We start from the raw sequence: 15,631 nt of genomic DNA, 5'->3' as shown, positions 1-15,631 counted from the left end.
GCGTCAGCCTGCGGACTGAAGGGTCCTGGGTTTGATGCCAGTCAAGGGCATATGCCGGGGTGCGGGCTCGATCCCCAGTGTGGGGTGTGCAGGAGGCAGCTGATCCATGAGTCTCTCTCATCATGGATGCTTCCCTGTCCCTCCCTCTCTGAAATCAGTAAAACTATATATTTTTAAAAAAAACAAGCTCTGATTTCTATAGCTACAAGGCTCATGTTTCTGAAAATCAAAACATTAAAAAAACAAACCAAAAACATTAATGCCGCCCTGGGCTGTAATGAACATTGAACAGTATGGCAATGTTTCCCACCTGACCTTGGAACGGGGACCCCTGGTGGATGCACAGGAGAGTGACCATCTGGAAGCTGTTGGTCAGAGTCCCTGCGGGGGACTAGCCTTCCTCTGCTCACACCACCAGGGGCGGCCGCCGGTGAAGGAATGCTACTTCTTCCCAAGACTCACCACAGAAACTTACAGCTGGTTCCAACTGTCAGCATGGTCCAGGGAAAAATGGACACAGCAGAAGTATCGTATTTAGTTGCTAGTATTTATCAGAAAACTGGCGAGCAGCCCTAGCTGGTGTGGCTCAGTGAATAGAGCGTCGGCCTATGGACTGAAGGGTCCCAGGTTTGATTCCGGCCAAGGGCACATGCCCAGGTTTGGGGCTGGATCCCCAGTGGGGGGCGTGCAGGAGGAGGCAGCCGATCAATAATTCTCTCTCATCATTGCTGTTTCTATCTCTCCCTCTCCCTTCCTCTCTGAAATCAATAAAGAAATATGTATTTTTTAAAAATAAATCAAACCAGGGCAAGGTAGCAGGAGACTGGGGGCTACCCTATGCACCAGCGCCGGCCAGAGTGGTCTTTGCTTCCGGCCTTGCCTTTCTCCAGGAACCTACCAGAAAGGCTGGGGCCATGGTCTCCTCACTCTTGCCTGCCGTGTGGCCCTCACTGTCACTTTCCCCTGTGGCCACGTGGGACACAGCCTGTCTCTGCTCTTGGGCACTGTGAGCAATAAAAACGTCTCATAGAGGCATCAACTCTCCCAGTCCCCATTCGGTCACCTCTGTAAAATAAAGCCCCGTGGGGAGCCTGGCTGGCGTGGCTCAGGGGCTGATCATCGACCTATGAACCAGGAGGCCACAGTTCGGTTCTGGGCCAGGGCACGTTCCCGGGTTGAGGGCTTCATCCCCAGTGTGGGGCGTGCAGGAGGAATTCGTTAATGATTCTCTCTCATCATTGATGTTTCTCTCTTTTCATTCCCCTCTGAAATCAATAAAAATATAGTTTAAAAAATAAATATATATATATATATAGCCCAGCTGGTCTGGCTCAGTGGTTGAGTGTTGATCCAGGAACCAGTAGGTCAGGGTTCGATTCCTGGTCAGGGCACATGTCCGGGTTGTGGTCTCCATCCCCAGTAGGGTGTGTGCAGGAGGCAGCCATTCAATGATGTTCCTCTCTCATTGATGTTTCTAGATCTCTCTCCTTTGCCTTTCCTCTCTCTTTAAAAAAGATCAATAAAGCCCTAATCCAGTGGTCGGCAAACTCATTAGTCAACAGAGCCAAATGTCAACAGTAGTTCAACGATTGAAATTTCTTTTGAGAGCCAAATTTTTTAAACTTAAACTTCTTCTAATGCCACTTCTTCAAAATAGACTCGCCCAGGCCGTGGTATTTTGTGGAAGAGCCACACTCAAGGGGCCAAAGAGCCGCCCGTGCTCACGAGCCGCAGTGTGCCGACCACGGCCATAGCTGGTTTGGCTCAGTGGATAGAGCGTCAGCCTGTGGACTGAAGGGTCCCAGGTTCGATTCCGGTGAAGGGCATGTACCTTGGTTGTGGGCACATCCCCAGTGGGGGGTGTGCAGGAGGCAGCTGATCGATGTTTCTCTAATCGATGTTTCTAACTCTCTGTCCTTCTCCCTTCCTCTCTGTAAAAAATCAATAAAAACATATTTAAAACAAAACAAAGCCGCGGGTATAATCAAGATCATGCTGTAGGGGGCAGGCTGACTGCTCCAAGGAGACCATGCATTCCTGCTTGCTCTTGGCTAACTGGGTTCATTAAAGGGCCTACCCTGCGGGGGTTGGGGTGGGGGTGGGGGTATATGCTGTGCCTGTGTACACGGCCTCAGGACTCCCACGCCAATGAGAAGATCTCATCCTGGGCCTGTTGCTCAGTGGTTAGAGCACCAGCCTGCACATGGAAGGGCTGAGGGCTGGGTTCCCAGCCAAGGGCAATACCTGGGTTTCGGCTTCGCTCCCCTCTCCATCGGGGTGGGTGCGGGAGGCAACCAAAGGATGTTTCTCTCACATCAACGTTTCTCTCTCTCTCTTCTTCTCCCTCCCTCCCTCCCTCCCGCCCAGTCCCTCTGAAAAGCAATGGGAAAACATCCTCAAGGAAGGACTAAAACAAAAAAGACCTCAAAGGCATGGGCCCTTCTGGACACCTTCATTCAGTCTCCAGTGCGGAGATTTCCGGGGATGTACAATGGATCCACGGGGGCCCCGGTTCCCTGCCCGACTCTCCCGGAGGGCCTACAGCAGCGGTTCTCACCCTTCCTAACGCCGAGGCCCTTCACAGCTCCTCATGCTGTGGTGACCCCCAACCATAACATTATTTTCGTTGCTACTTCATAACTGTAATTTTGCTACTGTTATGAATGTAATGTAAATATCTGTGTTTTCCGATGGTCTTAGGCGACCCTGCTAGCGGTTCTCAACCTGTGGGTCGCCTAAGACCATCGGAAAACAGATATTTACATAACGATTCATAACAGTAGCAAAATTACAGTTATGAAGTAGCAACGAAAATAATGTTATGGTTGGGGGTCACCACCACATGAGGAACTGTATTAGAGGGCCGCGGCGTTAGGAAGGCTGAGAACCACTGGCCTAAGGTAATGGGTTACCAGACCAGGCCCAGCCCAGGCGTTAGGAATGGTTCCCCTAAAGCGGGTGTCTGGGGCCCTGGCCAGTGGCTCAGCTGGTCGGAGTGGCCCAGGACACGGAGAGGTCACGGGACGGAGTCCCAGTCGGGGCGCACACCCCGTGTGCGGGTTCCGACCCCGGGTCTGGGTGCCTAAGGGAGGCAACCAACGTCTCTTATCCCGATGATTCTCTCTCATCATCTCTCTCTAAAATCAACAAAAATATACCCTCAGGTGGGAGAAAATTTAAAAAAGAATAAAGTTCCTCTTTCATTAAAAAAAAAAAGTTGGGCCGAAACCGGTTTGGCTCAGTGGATAGAGCGTCGGCCTGCGGACTGAAGGGTCCCAGGTTCGATTCCGGTCAAGGGCACGTACCTTGGTTGCAGGCACATCCCCAGTGGGGGGTGTGCAAGAGGCAGCTGATCGATGTTTCTCTCTCATCGATGTTTCTAACTCTCTATCCCTCTCCCTTCCTCTCTGTAAAAAATCAATAAAATATATTAAAAAAAAAAAAAAAAGTTGGGGTCAGATGACCCCGCACCACCAGTCAGTGTGGGCCAGCCCGCCGCCTCCCGCCTCCTGGTCTGTGTGTCCGGAGGACGTCCTGCCGACGGGGACAGAGCGCGGACCGGAGAGTCCAGGGGACCCGGTGGCCGTGCGGGGAGCGTGCCTCCTGAGGAACCAGGGCACACGGACAGCCGGCGTGTGGCCTCAGGGGCGACTCTCTGCTGCTGTGTACGCTGTGAAAAGCATGTAAAACACACACTTCCGCCCCGCTGGCCCGGCCTCGTGCTTAACCCTATGAACCAGGTCACGGTCCGGTTTCCGGTCCGGGCACACACACAGGTGGCAGGCTTGATCCCCCCAGTGGTGGGGGGTGGGGGGTAGGAGGCAGCCAATCAATGATTCTCTCACCATCGATGTTTCTAATTTCCTCTCCTCCCTTCCTCTCTGAAATCAATAAAACTATTTAAAAAAGCACCGAAACTGTTCCATCGGGCAAAGAAGTCCCTCAGGTCGTTGGGGAATGAGTGACATTCCAACACGTGTTTGGACGCCACGCTGTCATCCCGTCCATTCAAACAAGGAATTCACAGAAAGGGAGCGGGCGGGGATGCTGAGCAGACATTGTGCCAAGGAGACAGAGGCAGCGTGTTCATGGACAAATGCATGGCTACATGCTCACCCTCGTGAGCTGTTAGGGAGCTGGACCCGAAACAAACAAGCCACCACTCCGCTGCCATCCGGGGAACTCAAACCCGGAGCCCGGGAAGGGCTGGCCCAGGGGCAGGGGAATCGGTCTTCACACACCGTGGGGGGGTGGGAGGCGAAGGGCCAACGCAGATCACAGCTCCGCGTTCTGTGAAAACGGAAACGTCTGTCCACGCTGTAAGCGTGGGAGACACAGCACGATCGACAGGAAGCACGGAGAGCACACGTTCGTAGCAGCTTTATTTGTGATACCGCAAACCCGGAAGTAACCCTAAGCACAGGCAGATCAACGGGTAAAACAAGGGGCTATTTACAGAACAGACTACGCCGAAGAGTGAAAGAATCAGCGACTCACGTCGGCATTCCTGTTGGAATCTTGACAGAATTGTGCTGCGTGAAGGAAACCGTTATTTTCTCGAGAGCATACACCTATGACGTTATAGGAAATACGAACTAATCTATCTATTGTAAATAAAGGCGATCAATGGCTGCGTTTAGGGCTGTGGCAGGCGGGAGAGGTTATAAAAGGGCAGGTGGTGAACAGGTGGAGCCAAAGTAGATGGACAGCATGGGAATCGCCACCATGATTAATAAATAATACAAGAATAAACTCCATGCCTCACGTACTCACCACCTGACACCTACATCTGTCCCCCCTGCATGTGAGCGACAGGCCAGTCCATGTGCTGGATGGTTTCAGAGCTTTATCCGTTCGTCCAAGCTCACCGAACAGTACACGTTGGGTAAGTGCACTTGGTTGCATGTGGATTGTACATATTTACATGAATAAAGCTTTAAACTCCGGTTCCGGTGAGACCGAACAGCCCTCTTTTCTAAGGGAGTCCGGCCCGCAAGCCTATGCGGACCCCACCTCTCTCCCCTCGGGTCCTATGCGGACCCCACCTCTCTCCCCTCGGGTCCTATGCGGACCCCACCTCTCTCCCCTCGGGTCCTATGCGGACCCCACCTCTCCCCCCTCACGTCCTATGCGGACCCCACCTCTCTCCCCTCGGGTCCTATGCAGACCCCACCTCTCTCCCCTCGGGTCCTATGCGGACCCCACCTCTCCCCCCTCGGGTCCTATGCGGACCCCACCTCTCTCCCCTCGGGTCCTATGCGGACCCACCTCTCTCCCCTCGGGTCCTATGCGGACCCCACCTCTCTCCCCTCGGGTCCTATGCGGACCCCACCTCTCTCCCCTCGGGTCCTATGCGGACCCCACCTCTCTCCCCTCAGGTCCTATGCGGACCCCACCTCTCTCCCCTCGGGTCCCGGGAGGCGCAGCCTTGCGGGAGGGCGGCGGATACTGGCCTGCGAGGAAGACTCCTGCCCTTGAGCCACAGGAATGCCGATGGAGTCGCAGACGTCCTGGGAGTGGCTACATACGTCACCTTCCTTCCCGCTCGGTTTGCTCGTCTTAGAGCAACGGCCTGGAGCGCACCCCTCAGAGGCGGGGGTCCACAAAGCTGGTAGAAGCAGTTACAGAGGTCACAGAGGGTCCGCGGCCACGGACCACGGAAGCCACAGGCCCCGGGACATCTGTGGCTGAGCTCCCAGAAGAGACACCCTCGTTCTAATCTGCTGGTCTCCCCCTCACGGTGAACACAGCGCTTCTGTCCCAACTGTGGTCCCCCCTCACCCTGAGACTCACAATCACTCCACCTCCGACGGCCCATCCTCCACGGCCCGTGGCTCCCTTGCCGGACCCCAGCACAGGCGGAAGTACGCAATGTACACAGTAAAAAAGGGAATAAAATTCATATTGTCCACAGAAGCACAAAAAAATGCCCCCTCTTCAGAGTGACCTCTGACCCCCCCCCCCCCCCCCATAATCGTGGCGCCAGGATTTACACCAGGACCACAGAGTCATGCAGTCTTTGTTGCGAGGCCCTGGGCAGCAACACACACTTAGCCAACATGGGACAGAGCGACTTTCTGCTATCACCGTCCCTTCGGGGACACAGACAGCTAGGGATCCCCACAAACGTGCCCCTCCGTACGCTGGCAGATCACAATGCTTATTCCACATCACCTCACGCAGTGACTATACAACCAAGATGAAAGGTACCGAGACCTTCACAAACATACCACGATCCAGAGAAGCTTACACAAGTGTCCAGGCTGGCGAAGCAGAACCTGGGAGAATTCATCACAGCGTCCCTGTGAGAACAATGTCCGTGAGGAAGGTAGCTCTTCTTAGCCGAGGGCGGGTCCTCTGACCAGCACCGGGCCAGGTCCGCCCCCAGCGGAGAGGAAGGAAGGAGGGGGCCCCCCAGGAGGCCTGCGGATTCCTCATTTCCTCCCGCAGGAGAGCACGGAGGGCGGCTTCCCTGAGCACGCAGGGGCGTGACTGTGAGGCGAGCCCGGCGGGGAGGCCTCGGCTACAAAACCTAGCAGTGCCATCTGCTAGGAACAGCCCTGGGCAGGTGGGAGAGTGCAGTGGCCCTCCTTAAAGCCTCACTCGCACCGACGACTCACGAGGAACCTAGCACACTGTGTGTTCGCTAAAACGGGTTTTAATTCACCTAAATTGGTCTCTGAGGGTCTCCCCCAGTGCTGTTAGCCTGAGAGGAAATACAGCATTCCCTGCACCATTAAGGCTTTTCCCCAGTGTGAAGTCTCCGGTGTCTGAGGAGGTTAGACGTGCGGGTAAAAGACTTCCCGCACTCATTACACTCATAGGGCCTTTCTCCAGTGTGCACCCTTTTGTGCTGAATGAGGGCGGAGCTGTGGCTGAAGGACTTGTCACAATAAGCACACTCATAGGGCCTCTCTCCAGTGTGAACTCTCCAGTGTCTGAGGAGGTTCGACGTGCGGGTGAAAGTTTTCCCGCACTCGTTACACTCATAAGGTCTTTCTCCAGTGTGCACCCTTTTGTGCTGAATGAGGGCGGAGCTGTGGCTGAAGGACTTCCCACAATCACTACACTCATAGGGCCTCTCTCCTGTGTGAACTCTCCAGTGCCTGAGGAGGTTAGATGCCCGGGTAAAAGACTTCCCGCACTCATTGCACTCGTAAGGTCTCTCCTCACTGTGAACACTCTTGTGCTGAATGAGGGAGGAGCTTCGCCTAAAGGCCTTCCCACAATCGCTACACACGTACGGCTTCTCGCCAGTGTGGATTCTCTGGTGTTTAATGAGGTTGAAGTTGTAGATGAAGCGTTTCCCACAAGCACCGCATTCATACCGCCTCTCTCCAGTGTGAACTTTCCGGTGCTGGATGAGGATGTAGTTGTACCGGAAGCACTTGCCGCAATCCCCACACTCATACGGCTTTTCTCCCGCGTGAACTTTCTGGTGATAGATGAGGGCGGAGCTCTGCCGGAAGCACTTCCCACACTCACTGCACTGATACGGCTTTTCTCCAGTGTGGACTCGCTGGTGCTGAATGAGGGCCGAGCTGTTTGTGAAGGTCTTCCCGCAGTCACTGCACTCATAGGGCCTTTCTCCAGTGTGGACTCGCTTGTGCCGGATGAGGGCGGAGCTGTGGCTGAAGGACTTCCCACAGTCACTGCATCCGTACGGGTTTTCCCCGGTATGGATTTTCTCGTGTCTCATGAGATTGAATTTGTAGCTAAAGCATTTCTTACAAAAACTGCACTCGTAAGGCTTTTCGTCAGAGTGGATTCTCTGATGCTGGAGGAGGGTGTACTTGCAGCTGAAGCACTTCCCACACACACTGCACTCGTAGGGCTTCCCGTCCGTGTGCACACTCTGGTGCCGGAGGAGGAAGAACTCACAGCTGAAGCACTTCCCGCACACGCCGCACTCGTAGGGCAGCCTCTCCCCGGGGTGGACGCTCCTGTGCAGCAGGAGGTTGAAGATCTGTATGGAGGCCTTCCCACACTGGCTGCACTCAAACAGCCCCTCTCCCGTGTAGACGCTCTGCTGCTGCCCCAGGTCCGGGCTGTGGAAGGCGGCCTTCTCACACTCCCCCCACTGGCGCGGACCCGTCCCACTGTGGACGGCCTGCCAGCTCTCAATGACGCTGTGCGGCTCCTCGGCGCTCTGCGTGGGCTGGTGCTGGAGGAGGCCGGGGGCGGCGGCGAAGTCCTCCTCGGCCTCCCTGGCGGCGAACGGCGCCCCGGACACGTAGAAGCTGTTGCTGGTCATGAGCGAGGCCCCGTCCGCGTCCCCCTTCCAGGGCTCCTGGGCACCGGCTTCCCGCGGCTGCTGGTGAATGTTTGCCCGGAAGCAGAAGCCCCTCACACACGCGTCGCTGAAGAAGGCTCTCTGCTCCGGGTTCCCGGCCTGGAGCTCCGTCAGGTGGAAGATAGCCTTCAGGACCAAGACGCACTGCTCACAGGAGTGAGTTCTCTCCGCGGCCGGCGCGGTCTCGGGCACCCCGACCTGTACCTCTCCTTCTGCCGGCACCATCTGCTCAGCAGGCGCCGCCGCGTCCTCCGGTTTGTGCCAATAACCTGGAAGCAGAGAAACGCCGAGGAGAGGGTGAGGCACGGGGGGCCGGGGCAAGCCCAGCACGAGGGCCCGTCGGACCCCACGCGGGTGTCCTGGGACCGTCGGACAAGAGCCGGGAGGCAGGCTGAAGCGTGCCGCTGGCCTCTGAAGACCACAAAATAGGGGAGACCTCACCAGAAACCCCACTCAGGCGGCATGCCCCACACGGGAGAGAAGCAGGGTCTCCAGATGTCCCTTCCGCTGACGGCTTCCAGCGAGGCCTGCTGGCTGGTGACACGGCCAATGAAACTCAGTAAATGGGCGGCGTGGCGCCCACACACCAGCTGAGGCCGTGCGCCCCTCCGCGCCCGTGGCAGGTCAGCGCTGGAGGCAGCAGGCGATGCGCAGGGGCCAGAGGGGAGGCGGCTGGGAGGCACAGGTCACAGGGCAGGACCGCCCGGTGTCAGCACCGGTGCGGCCGGCGGCACAGGCACCACACGCGACTGGAAATGGCAGACTCCTGGCATGATCTGAACCAGCCCCCAGGGCACGCTCTTCCCCAGTCGCCACTCACCCGGGAGCCCCCCTGAGACCACCTGGACATGCGCCCCCGGTGACAAAACCAGGGCTCCCGGCACCCCCGCTGCCCATCTCCTCAGTGACCCGGGTCCGAATGAGGACAACAGGGGTGAGCAGCCAGCACGGGCAAGAGCAGCTCGCAGACATCGGCATCGCGAGACCTGACAGGAAGTCCATGGCTCACGGAAGTGATGACCATGACCCGGCACAGGAACTCACAAAGAACGCTCAGAGAGAGGAAGGGGCAGCAACGGGGGCCACGGATCTGGACACGGCCACCCTCGGGGAGAGGCTGAAGAGGCGGGTGCGTTAAGCTGTCTGCAAGACTCCTGACTCCCAGACTCTCCCGCACTTGTTGAGGCAACAGGTGTTAGGGCCGCTCGGGGTGTCCACGGGGCAGGGCACTCCACAGCTCAGCACCGGCACACGTGACAAGAAATGGGGTAATGCCCTGGCTGGTTTGGCTCAGTGGATAGAGCGTCGGCCTGCGGACTGAAGGGTCCCGGGTTCGATTCCGGTCAAGGGGCACATGCCTGGGTTGTGGGCTCGATCCCCAGTAGGGGATGTGCTGAAGGCAGCTGATCCATGATTCTCTCTCATCATTGATGTTTCGCTCTCTCTCTCTCCCTCTCCCTTCCTCTTTGAAATCAATAAAGAAATACATTTAAAAAAAGAAAGAAAGAAACGGGGTAATAAGCAGAGCCCCCGGCCGGGCTGTGGGATGACAGCTATTTCCGGAGAAGAAGGGAAGGCAGGGTGTGACCTCAGGACACCAGGAAAGCATGCAGGCCTTACCCACGGTCGCCACGAGCGTACAGATCTCCAGCATCACCTCGCAGTAGAGAAGTCTCTCGGCCGCATCCAGGAGCCCCCACTCCTCCTGGGAGAAGGCGACGGTCACGTCCTCAAAGCTCATGTCCTGTCACAGAAAGCACAGTTCAGCCACGTCAGCTTCTCTCCCAGGAGTTTAAGTTCTCCAGACCCGACATCTTCACTCATCTGCTGCCGCCCACCTGAGGAGACACCAGGCCTCGGCCCCATCCAAGTCCCTCTCCGTCTATTCCCACGACAACAGGGCGATGGGCGGAGGTGACACCTGTGCGCTGAGCCTGGCCGTTAGGCCACCTCCCCCGTGAACACAGTGGGTGTCACCGACATGGGGAAGGGGAGCAGCTGCCACTGAGCAGGAGGGAGTGATCGGACACTCGTCTCGTCAGGCAGCGAACGCCCTGTGACCTGCACATGGTCCCTCAGGAACAGGAAACACAGCCTCAGCCTCCACGCTCAGCACCACCCCAGGCGCTGAGGCAGCCCTGCGCTCTGCACGGAATGCTGCCCCATGAACTCTGCACCACACGCTCCACTCCCAGAAGCATGACTGTGAAGGCACAGCCTGCGGGACAGCACAGCCTGCGGGACAGGGACAGGGACAGCCTGCGGGACAGGGACAGGGACAGCCTGTGGGACAGGGACAGCCTGCGGGACAGGGACAGGGACAGGCACAGCCTGCGGGACAGGGACAGGCACAGCCTGTGGGACAGGGACAGGCACAGCCTGCGGGACAGGGACAGCCTGCGGGACAGGGACAGCCTGCGGGACAGGGACAGGGACAGCCTGCGGGACAGGGACAGGCACAGCCTGCGGGACAGGGACAGGGACAGCCTGTGGGACAGGGACAGCCTGTGGGACAGGGACAGGGACAGCCTGCGGGACAGGGACAGCCTGCGGGACAGGGACAGGGACAGCCTGCGGGACAGGGACAGCGTGGTCCCATCAGCCTTGTTCTCACCATATGATACGAGGGAACCACCTCCCTGACGCGCCCCGGCTCACCTGCTCCTGTCCAGTGAGATTCCAGCCTCAGTGCTCTGACACCCTGTCTCCCCAGGCCCCCCTCACTGTATCCGCCTCAGCTACAGGCGGGCGGGCGGGCGAATGGCTCCAAGCTGTGAACCGGAATGAGGACCTCCCCCCTCCTCGCAGGCAGTCCCCGGGGAGCGCCGTCACCTTCCACCAGATGCAACAGACCGGGCTCACCTTTCCCTCGGTCAGTGCCAGGGCCCCTGGCCATGAGCTCACATCGCTCTTCCCACCACACCCCTCCCGCCCGCACTCCCACAGCCCCGCCCCCTCCTGTCCTGCCCCCCCCCCCCCCCGTCTTCTCCTCGGCCCCTCTCTTCATTACTCAGCAAGTGGGGTCCAGAGAACGTTTGGAAAATTCTAGAGGATCGAGCACTGCCCGGACGCTGACGGTCCACACTCACAGGGGCGGCTGGAGTCCCGCCCCGAAGGCCTCCCTCCCTGACACTCCTTGTTCCCACATCACCCATGAGAACCACATGGCCTCCCGGGTGCCCACAGCCTCCCCATGGGGCTGCACCTGACGTCCCCTCACAGTGACAGCCTCACCTCTCCGCACCCCCACAAGGCCCAACCCTGGGCCCCCCCCCCAGGCCACTGAGCCTCCCAATGACCACAGCGCACTGGGCTAGTCTGCCAGCCGGTGCCACTCCCCAGCCACGCCGACGGTCACAGCAACGTCTTGGGGAGTCTTGGGGAGACCCTAGAGCCGTGACTGCAGACCAGCGCCCCCCACCCCATCCTGTGTGAGTTACTCCTCTGCCTCCAACCATCAAATGGCCACGCACCCCTTGGAGGCCGTGACCACTACCCAATCGGAGTCTCCCACCCTCCACATGACCGCCTCGTCCGTCACCCATGTGTGACAGCCCACAATCAGAGGCCCGCACGGGAAGCCGGGGCCTCAGCCTGGGCCTCCTCGTCCTGAGCAGCTACCACCACCCTCCTCCCCACCAGGAGTCCCCGTATTACAGTGAGCTGCGACTCCTTCCGGTCCAGACACCTCCACTCCCTTCTGGGGAGTCTCCACCCTGAACCCCTCCAGGAACTGCTCCCAAACATCTCATCCCTCACAGGCCAGAAACAAACCTGATACCCTCCACGCACACTGCTCTCCCTGCTCCGGACTTCCCATTCGGCCAGGAGCTGAACCCACATTTCCCTGCCATCCCTGCCTCCTCTCTCTCTCTCAAACCCAGGCAGTGCCCTTGGCGGGTTGCTGAGTTGGGAGGAGAGCTGTCCCGATATGACAAGGTTGCGGGTTCAGGGTGTGATCCCCTGCCCGGGGACATACAAGAATCAACCAGTGAATGCATAAGTAGAACAAATCAATGTCTCTCTCTATATATCACTCTTCCTGTCTCCCTAAAATCAATACATAACATTTAAAAAACACACACAAAAAAACAAAATCCAGGGGACCACACCTAAAACGCCGAAACCCAACTGTGTCTCCCATTTCTACCTCCACCATCACGGCCCCGTCCGTGCCCATCACACTCTCCCAGGCGATCCCAGCTGCCTCCTCCCTGGTCTTCCTGCCCCGTCAACCACACCCACCCCGCCCTTCATGCTGCAGCCACCCGGAGCCTCACGGGCCCTGGGTCAGATCCCCTGCCTCCACGGCTGCCAACCTCCCACGGCCCCATCACCTGCAGACAGAACCCTGACTGTCACAGAGCTGCTCCAGGTCTGACTCCTGCCCTAGCCGGTGTGGCTCAGTGGATAGAGCATAGGACTGTGGACTGAAGGGTCCAAGGATTTGACTCTGATCAAGGGCACATGCCTGGGTTGTGGGCTCGATCCCCAGTGGGAGGCCTGCAGGAGGCAGCCAATCAATGATTCTCTCTCATCCCTGATGTTTCCATCACTCCCTCTCCTTCTCCCTTCCTCTCTGAAATCAATAAAAACATATTAAAAAAAAAATTGGGCTCCTGTCCCAACTGTTCCCAGTTCCCATAAGAAAGCAAGGACAGCCCTAGAAGGTTTGGCTCAGTGGATAGAGCGTGGGCCGCGGACTGAAAGGTCCTGGGTTCGATTCCGGTCAAGGGCATGTACCTTGGTTACGGACTCATCCCCAGTGGGGAGCGTGCAGGAGGCAGCTGATCGATGTTTCTCTCTGTCTTTCTTTCTCTCTTCCACTCTCCCCAAAAATCAATGGAAAAATATTCTCGAGGGAGGATTTATATATATGTGTGTGTATACACACACACACACACACACACACACACACACACGTATGTAAATTAATTAAAAATAAAAATTATTTTTAATATATTTTTATTGATTTCAGAGAGGAAGGGAGAGGGAGCGAGAAAGAGAAACATCAATGATGCGAGGGAATCATTGATCCGCTGCCTCCCGCACGCCCCCTACTGGGGACCGAGCCCGCAACCCGGGCATGTGCCCTGACGGGAATGGAACCTGGACCCTTCAGATCAGAAAGGCCGCCGCTCCATCCACCGAGCCAAACCAGCTAGAGGTTAAAATTATTTTTTTAAAACTCTCTTACTTCCTACATATTCAAATATTTGTAGGAAGAATAATATGACATCTGGGGTCTCTCGCAAAAATAATCCAGTGGGATGCCCTGACCGGTGTGGCTCAGTGGGTAGAGCATCAGCCTGCTTTCTGAAGGGTCCCAGGTTCGATCCTGGTCAAGGGCATGTACCTTGGCTGCAGACGCATCCCCGGTAGGGGGTGTGCAGGAGGCAGCTGATCGATGTTTCTAACTCTCTATCCCTCTCCCTTCCTCTCTGTAAAAAATCAATAAAAAATATATTTTTTTAAAAAAAGCAAGGTCACCTGCACCTGCGGGTGCCTGAACCAGCTCGGCCGCCCCTGGATGCCACTGCACATCCTGGCACCTGTGCCGGGGAGGACCCCCCACATCTCACTCCACTGGTGGCCAAACACTGAAACCAGTTCCTACCACCTTGGACCTGGACTCAGGGTCCCAGGGCAGGAGGAGGGGCGGGACAGCCCCAGGACCCCACAACCTCAGAGGCCCCACAGCCCAGCCCCCTGAGCGGCTCTGCACCTGCAGGGACCTGTGGGAACTGAAGGTCTGTGGAGGGCCCCGCACCCACCGCCAGGACCCGGGGATCAGGCTGCTCAGGGCCCTGGCCCAGCCCTGGGGCCGGGCGATGCCCGCATCCGCTCAGGGCTCGGTCCGCAGTGCAGACTCTTGCCAATTCCGTTCTTTTTTTAAAATATATTTTTATCGATTTCAGACAGGAAGGGAGAGGGAGAGACAGACAGGAAATCAATGATGACAGAGAATCATGGATCGGCCGCCTCCTGCGCTCCCCGCCCCCCTACTGGGGATCCAGCCCGCACCCCGGGGGCGTGCCGGGCCGGGAATCGACCCTTGACCTCCCGGTTCCCAGGTCCAGGCTGGACCCCGGGGCCCCGCCGGCGGGGCTGCCAGTCCGTCCTCGCTCCCGGGGCGCCGCCTCCCGCCCCGCCCCGCCCCGCCGCCCTCTCTCCGCGGTCCTTCCTCCGGGCAGTTTGGGGGGACCCTTAGGACCGCATCCGAGACAATGTCCCTCCTTTGTTCCCAGCCCCCCGCGGCCCCCGCGCGCTGAGGATGGAAGTAAAACTCCTCCCGCACAACCGCGCCGCACCTTCCCGCCGCCGGTGGACACAACCCGGGGCCGGGCTGCCCGCATCTCCCGGCTCGGCCGCCCCGGCGCTGTCCCCGCCCCGCGGCCGGTGCCCCCTCGCACCCCGTCACGCCGGGCGTCACCCCCGAGCGCCCCGCCGACCGCCAGGCTGGAGCCCGGGCTGCGGGACCTGACAGGCGCCCGCTCCCGGGGGACGCGCACTCACCTCCGCCGGGAACCGCAGCGAGGCCGCCGCCATTGGACTTTGTGGGCGGAGCGGGGTCTGCGAGGCCGGGAGGCCCGGATCGCCGACCGTGATGACTCGCCAGGCCTCCGGTTCGCCTCCGCACAGCGGGGACGGCCCCTCCGGCGCCTCCTCCATCGCGAACCGGGGGCTCTGGAGCGCCGAGAGGCGAGCCGATGGAGGGACCCGAGAGGCCAAAATGACCGCCACGAGGAGGACCCGGAAGTCCCGCCCTGACCCCTGGCGCAGCCCAGCAACGCCCCTTTCCTGAGCTTTCGTTGGCTCCGCCCGCCATCATTCGGCGCGTTGCCCTCTGGGTAATGTAGTTTCCTCGGCCGGTGGTGGACGCTACTGTCCCAGTCACTGACCTTGGCGAGCACAGGATTTGCCGCTGCCCTGGCCAAGTGAGCCGGTTTGTCAGAGCGCCTTCTCCTTACGCCTCCGTCCCGCGTTTGATCCCAGGTCGTGGTTCAAATGAGTTTTAGGTTTGGGGGGGGCGGGGTCTGCATGTTTGTGGGGCGTGTTGTTTGCTACTGATTACTTGTCTGCAACTGATTACTTAGGTGTGTGTGTGTGTGTGTGTGTGTGTGTGTGTGTGTGTAAAAAATATTTTATTGATTTCTTACAGAGAGGAAGGGAGAGGCTTAGAGAGTTAGAAACATCGATCAGCTGCCTCCTGCACACCTCCTACTGGGGATGTGCCAGCAACCAAGGTACATGCCCTTGACCAGAATCGAACCCTTCAGTCCCCAGGCCGACGCTCTATCTCACTGAGCCAAACCGGTTACAGAGATTTCTGATGTT

The 15,631-nt window shown here is 58.2% G+C and overlaps 1 protein-coding gene across 1 annotated transcript; it reads right to left on the bottom strand.

The window, feature by feature from the left end:
• Window positions 1–5,981: 5,981 nt before the first annotated feature.
• LOC103303851 (zinc finger protein 883-like) lies at window positions 5,982–15,032 on the bottom strand. The gene is made up of 3 exons (XM_008160842.3): window positions 14,810–15,032; window positions 9,914–10,037; window positions 5,982–8,562 (listed from the first exon to the last, which is right to left on the bottom strand). Exons 1-3 carry the CDS (start codon window positions 14,963–14,965, stop codon window positions 6,737–6,739), a joined length of 2,106 nt encoding a protein of 701 aa, XP_008159064.3. The 5' UTR covers window positions 14,966–15,032; the 3' UTR covers window positions 5,982–6,736.
• Window positions 15,033–15,631: the final 599 nt, after the last annotated feature.

Source organism: Eptesicus fuscus, chromosome 21 (genome assembly GCF_027574615.1).
Source record: "Eptesicus fuscus isolate TK198812 chromosome 21, DD_ASM_mEF_20220401, whole genome shotgun sequence".
Classification (NCBI taxonomy): domain Eukaryota; kingdom Metazoa; phylum Chordata; class Mammalia; order Chiroptera; family Vespertilionidae; genus Eptesicus; species Eptesicus fuscus.
The sequence above is the reverse complement of the archived record's forward strand: the minus strand, read 5'-3'. Positions and strand labels throughout refer to the sequence as shown.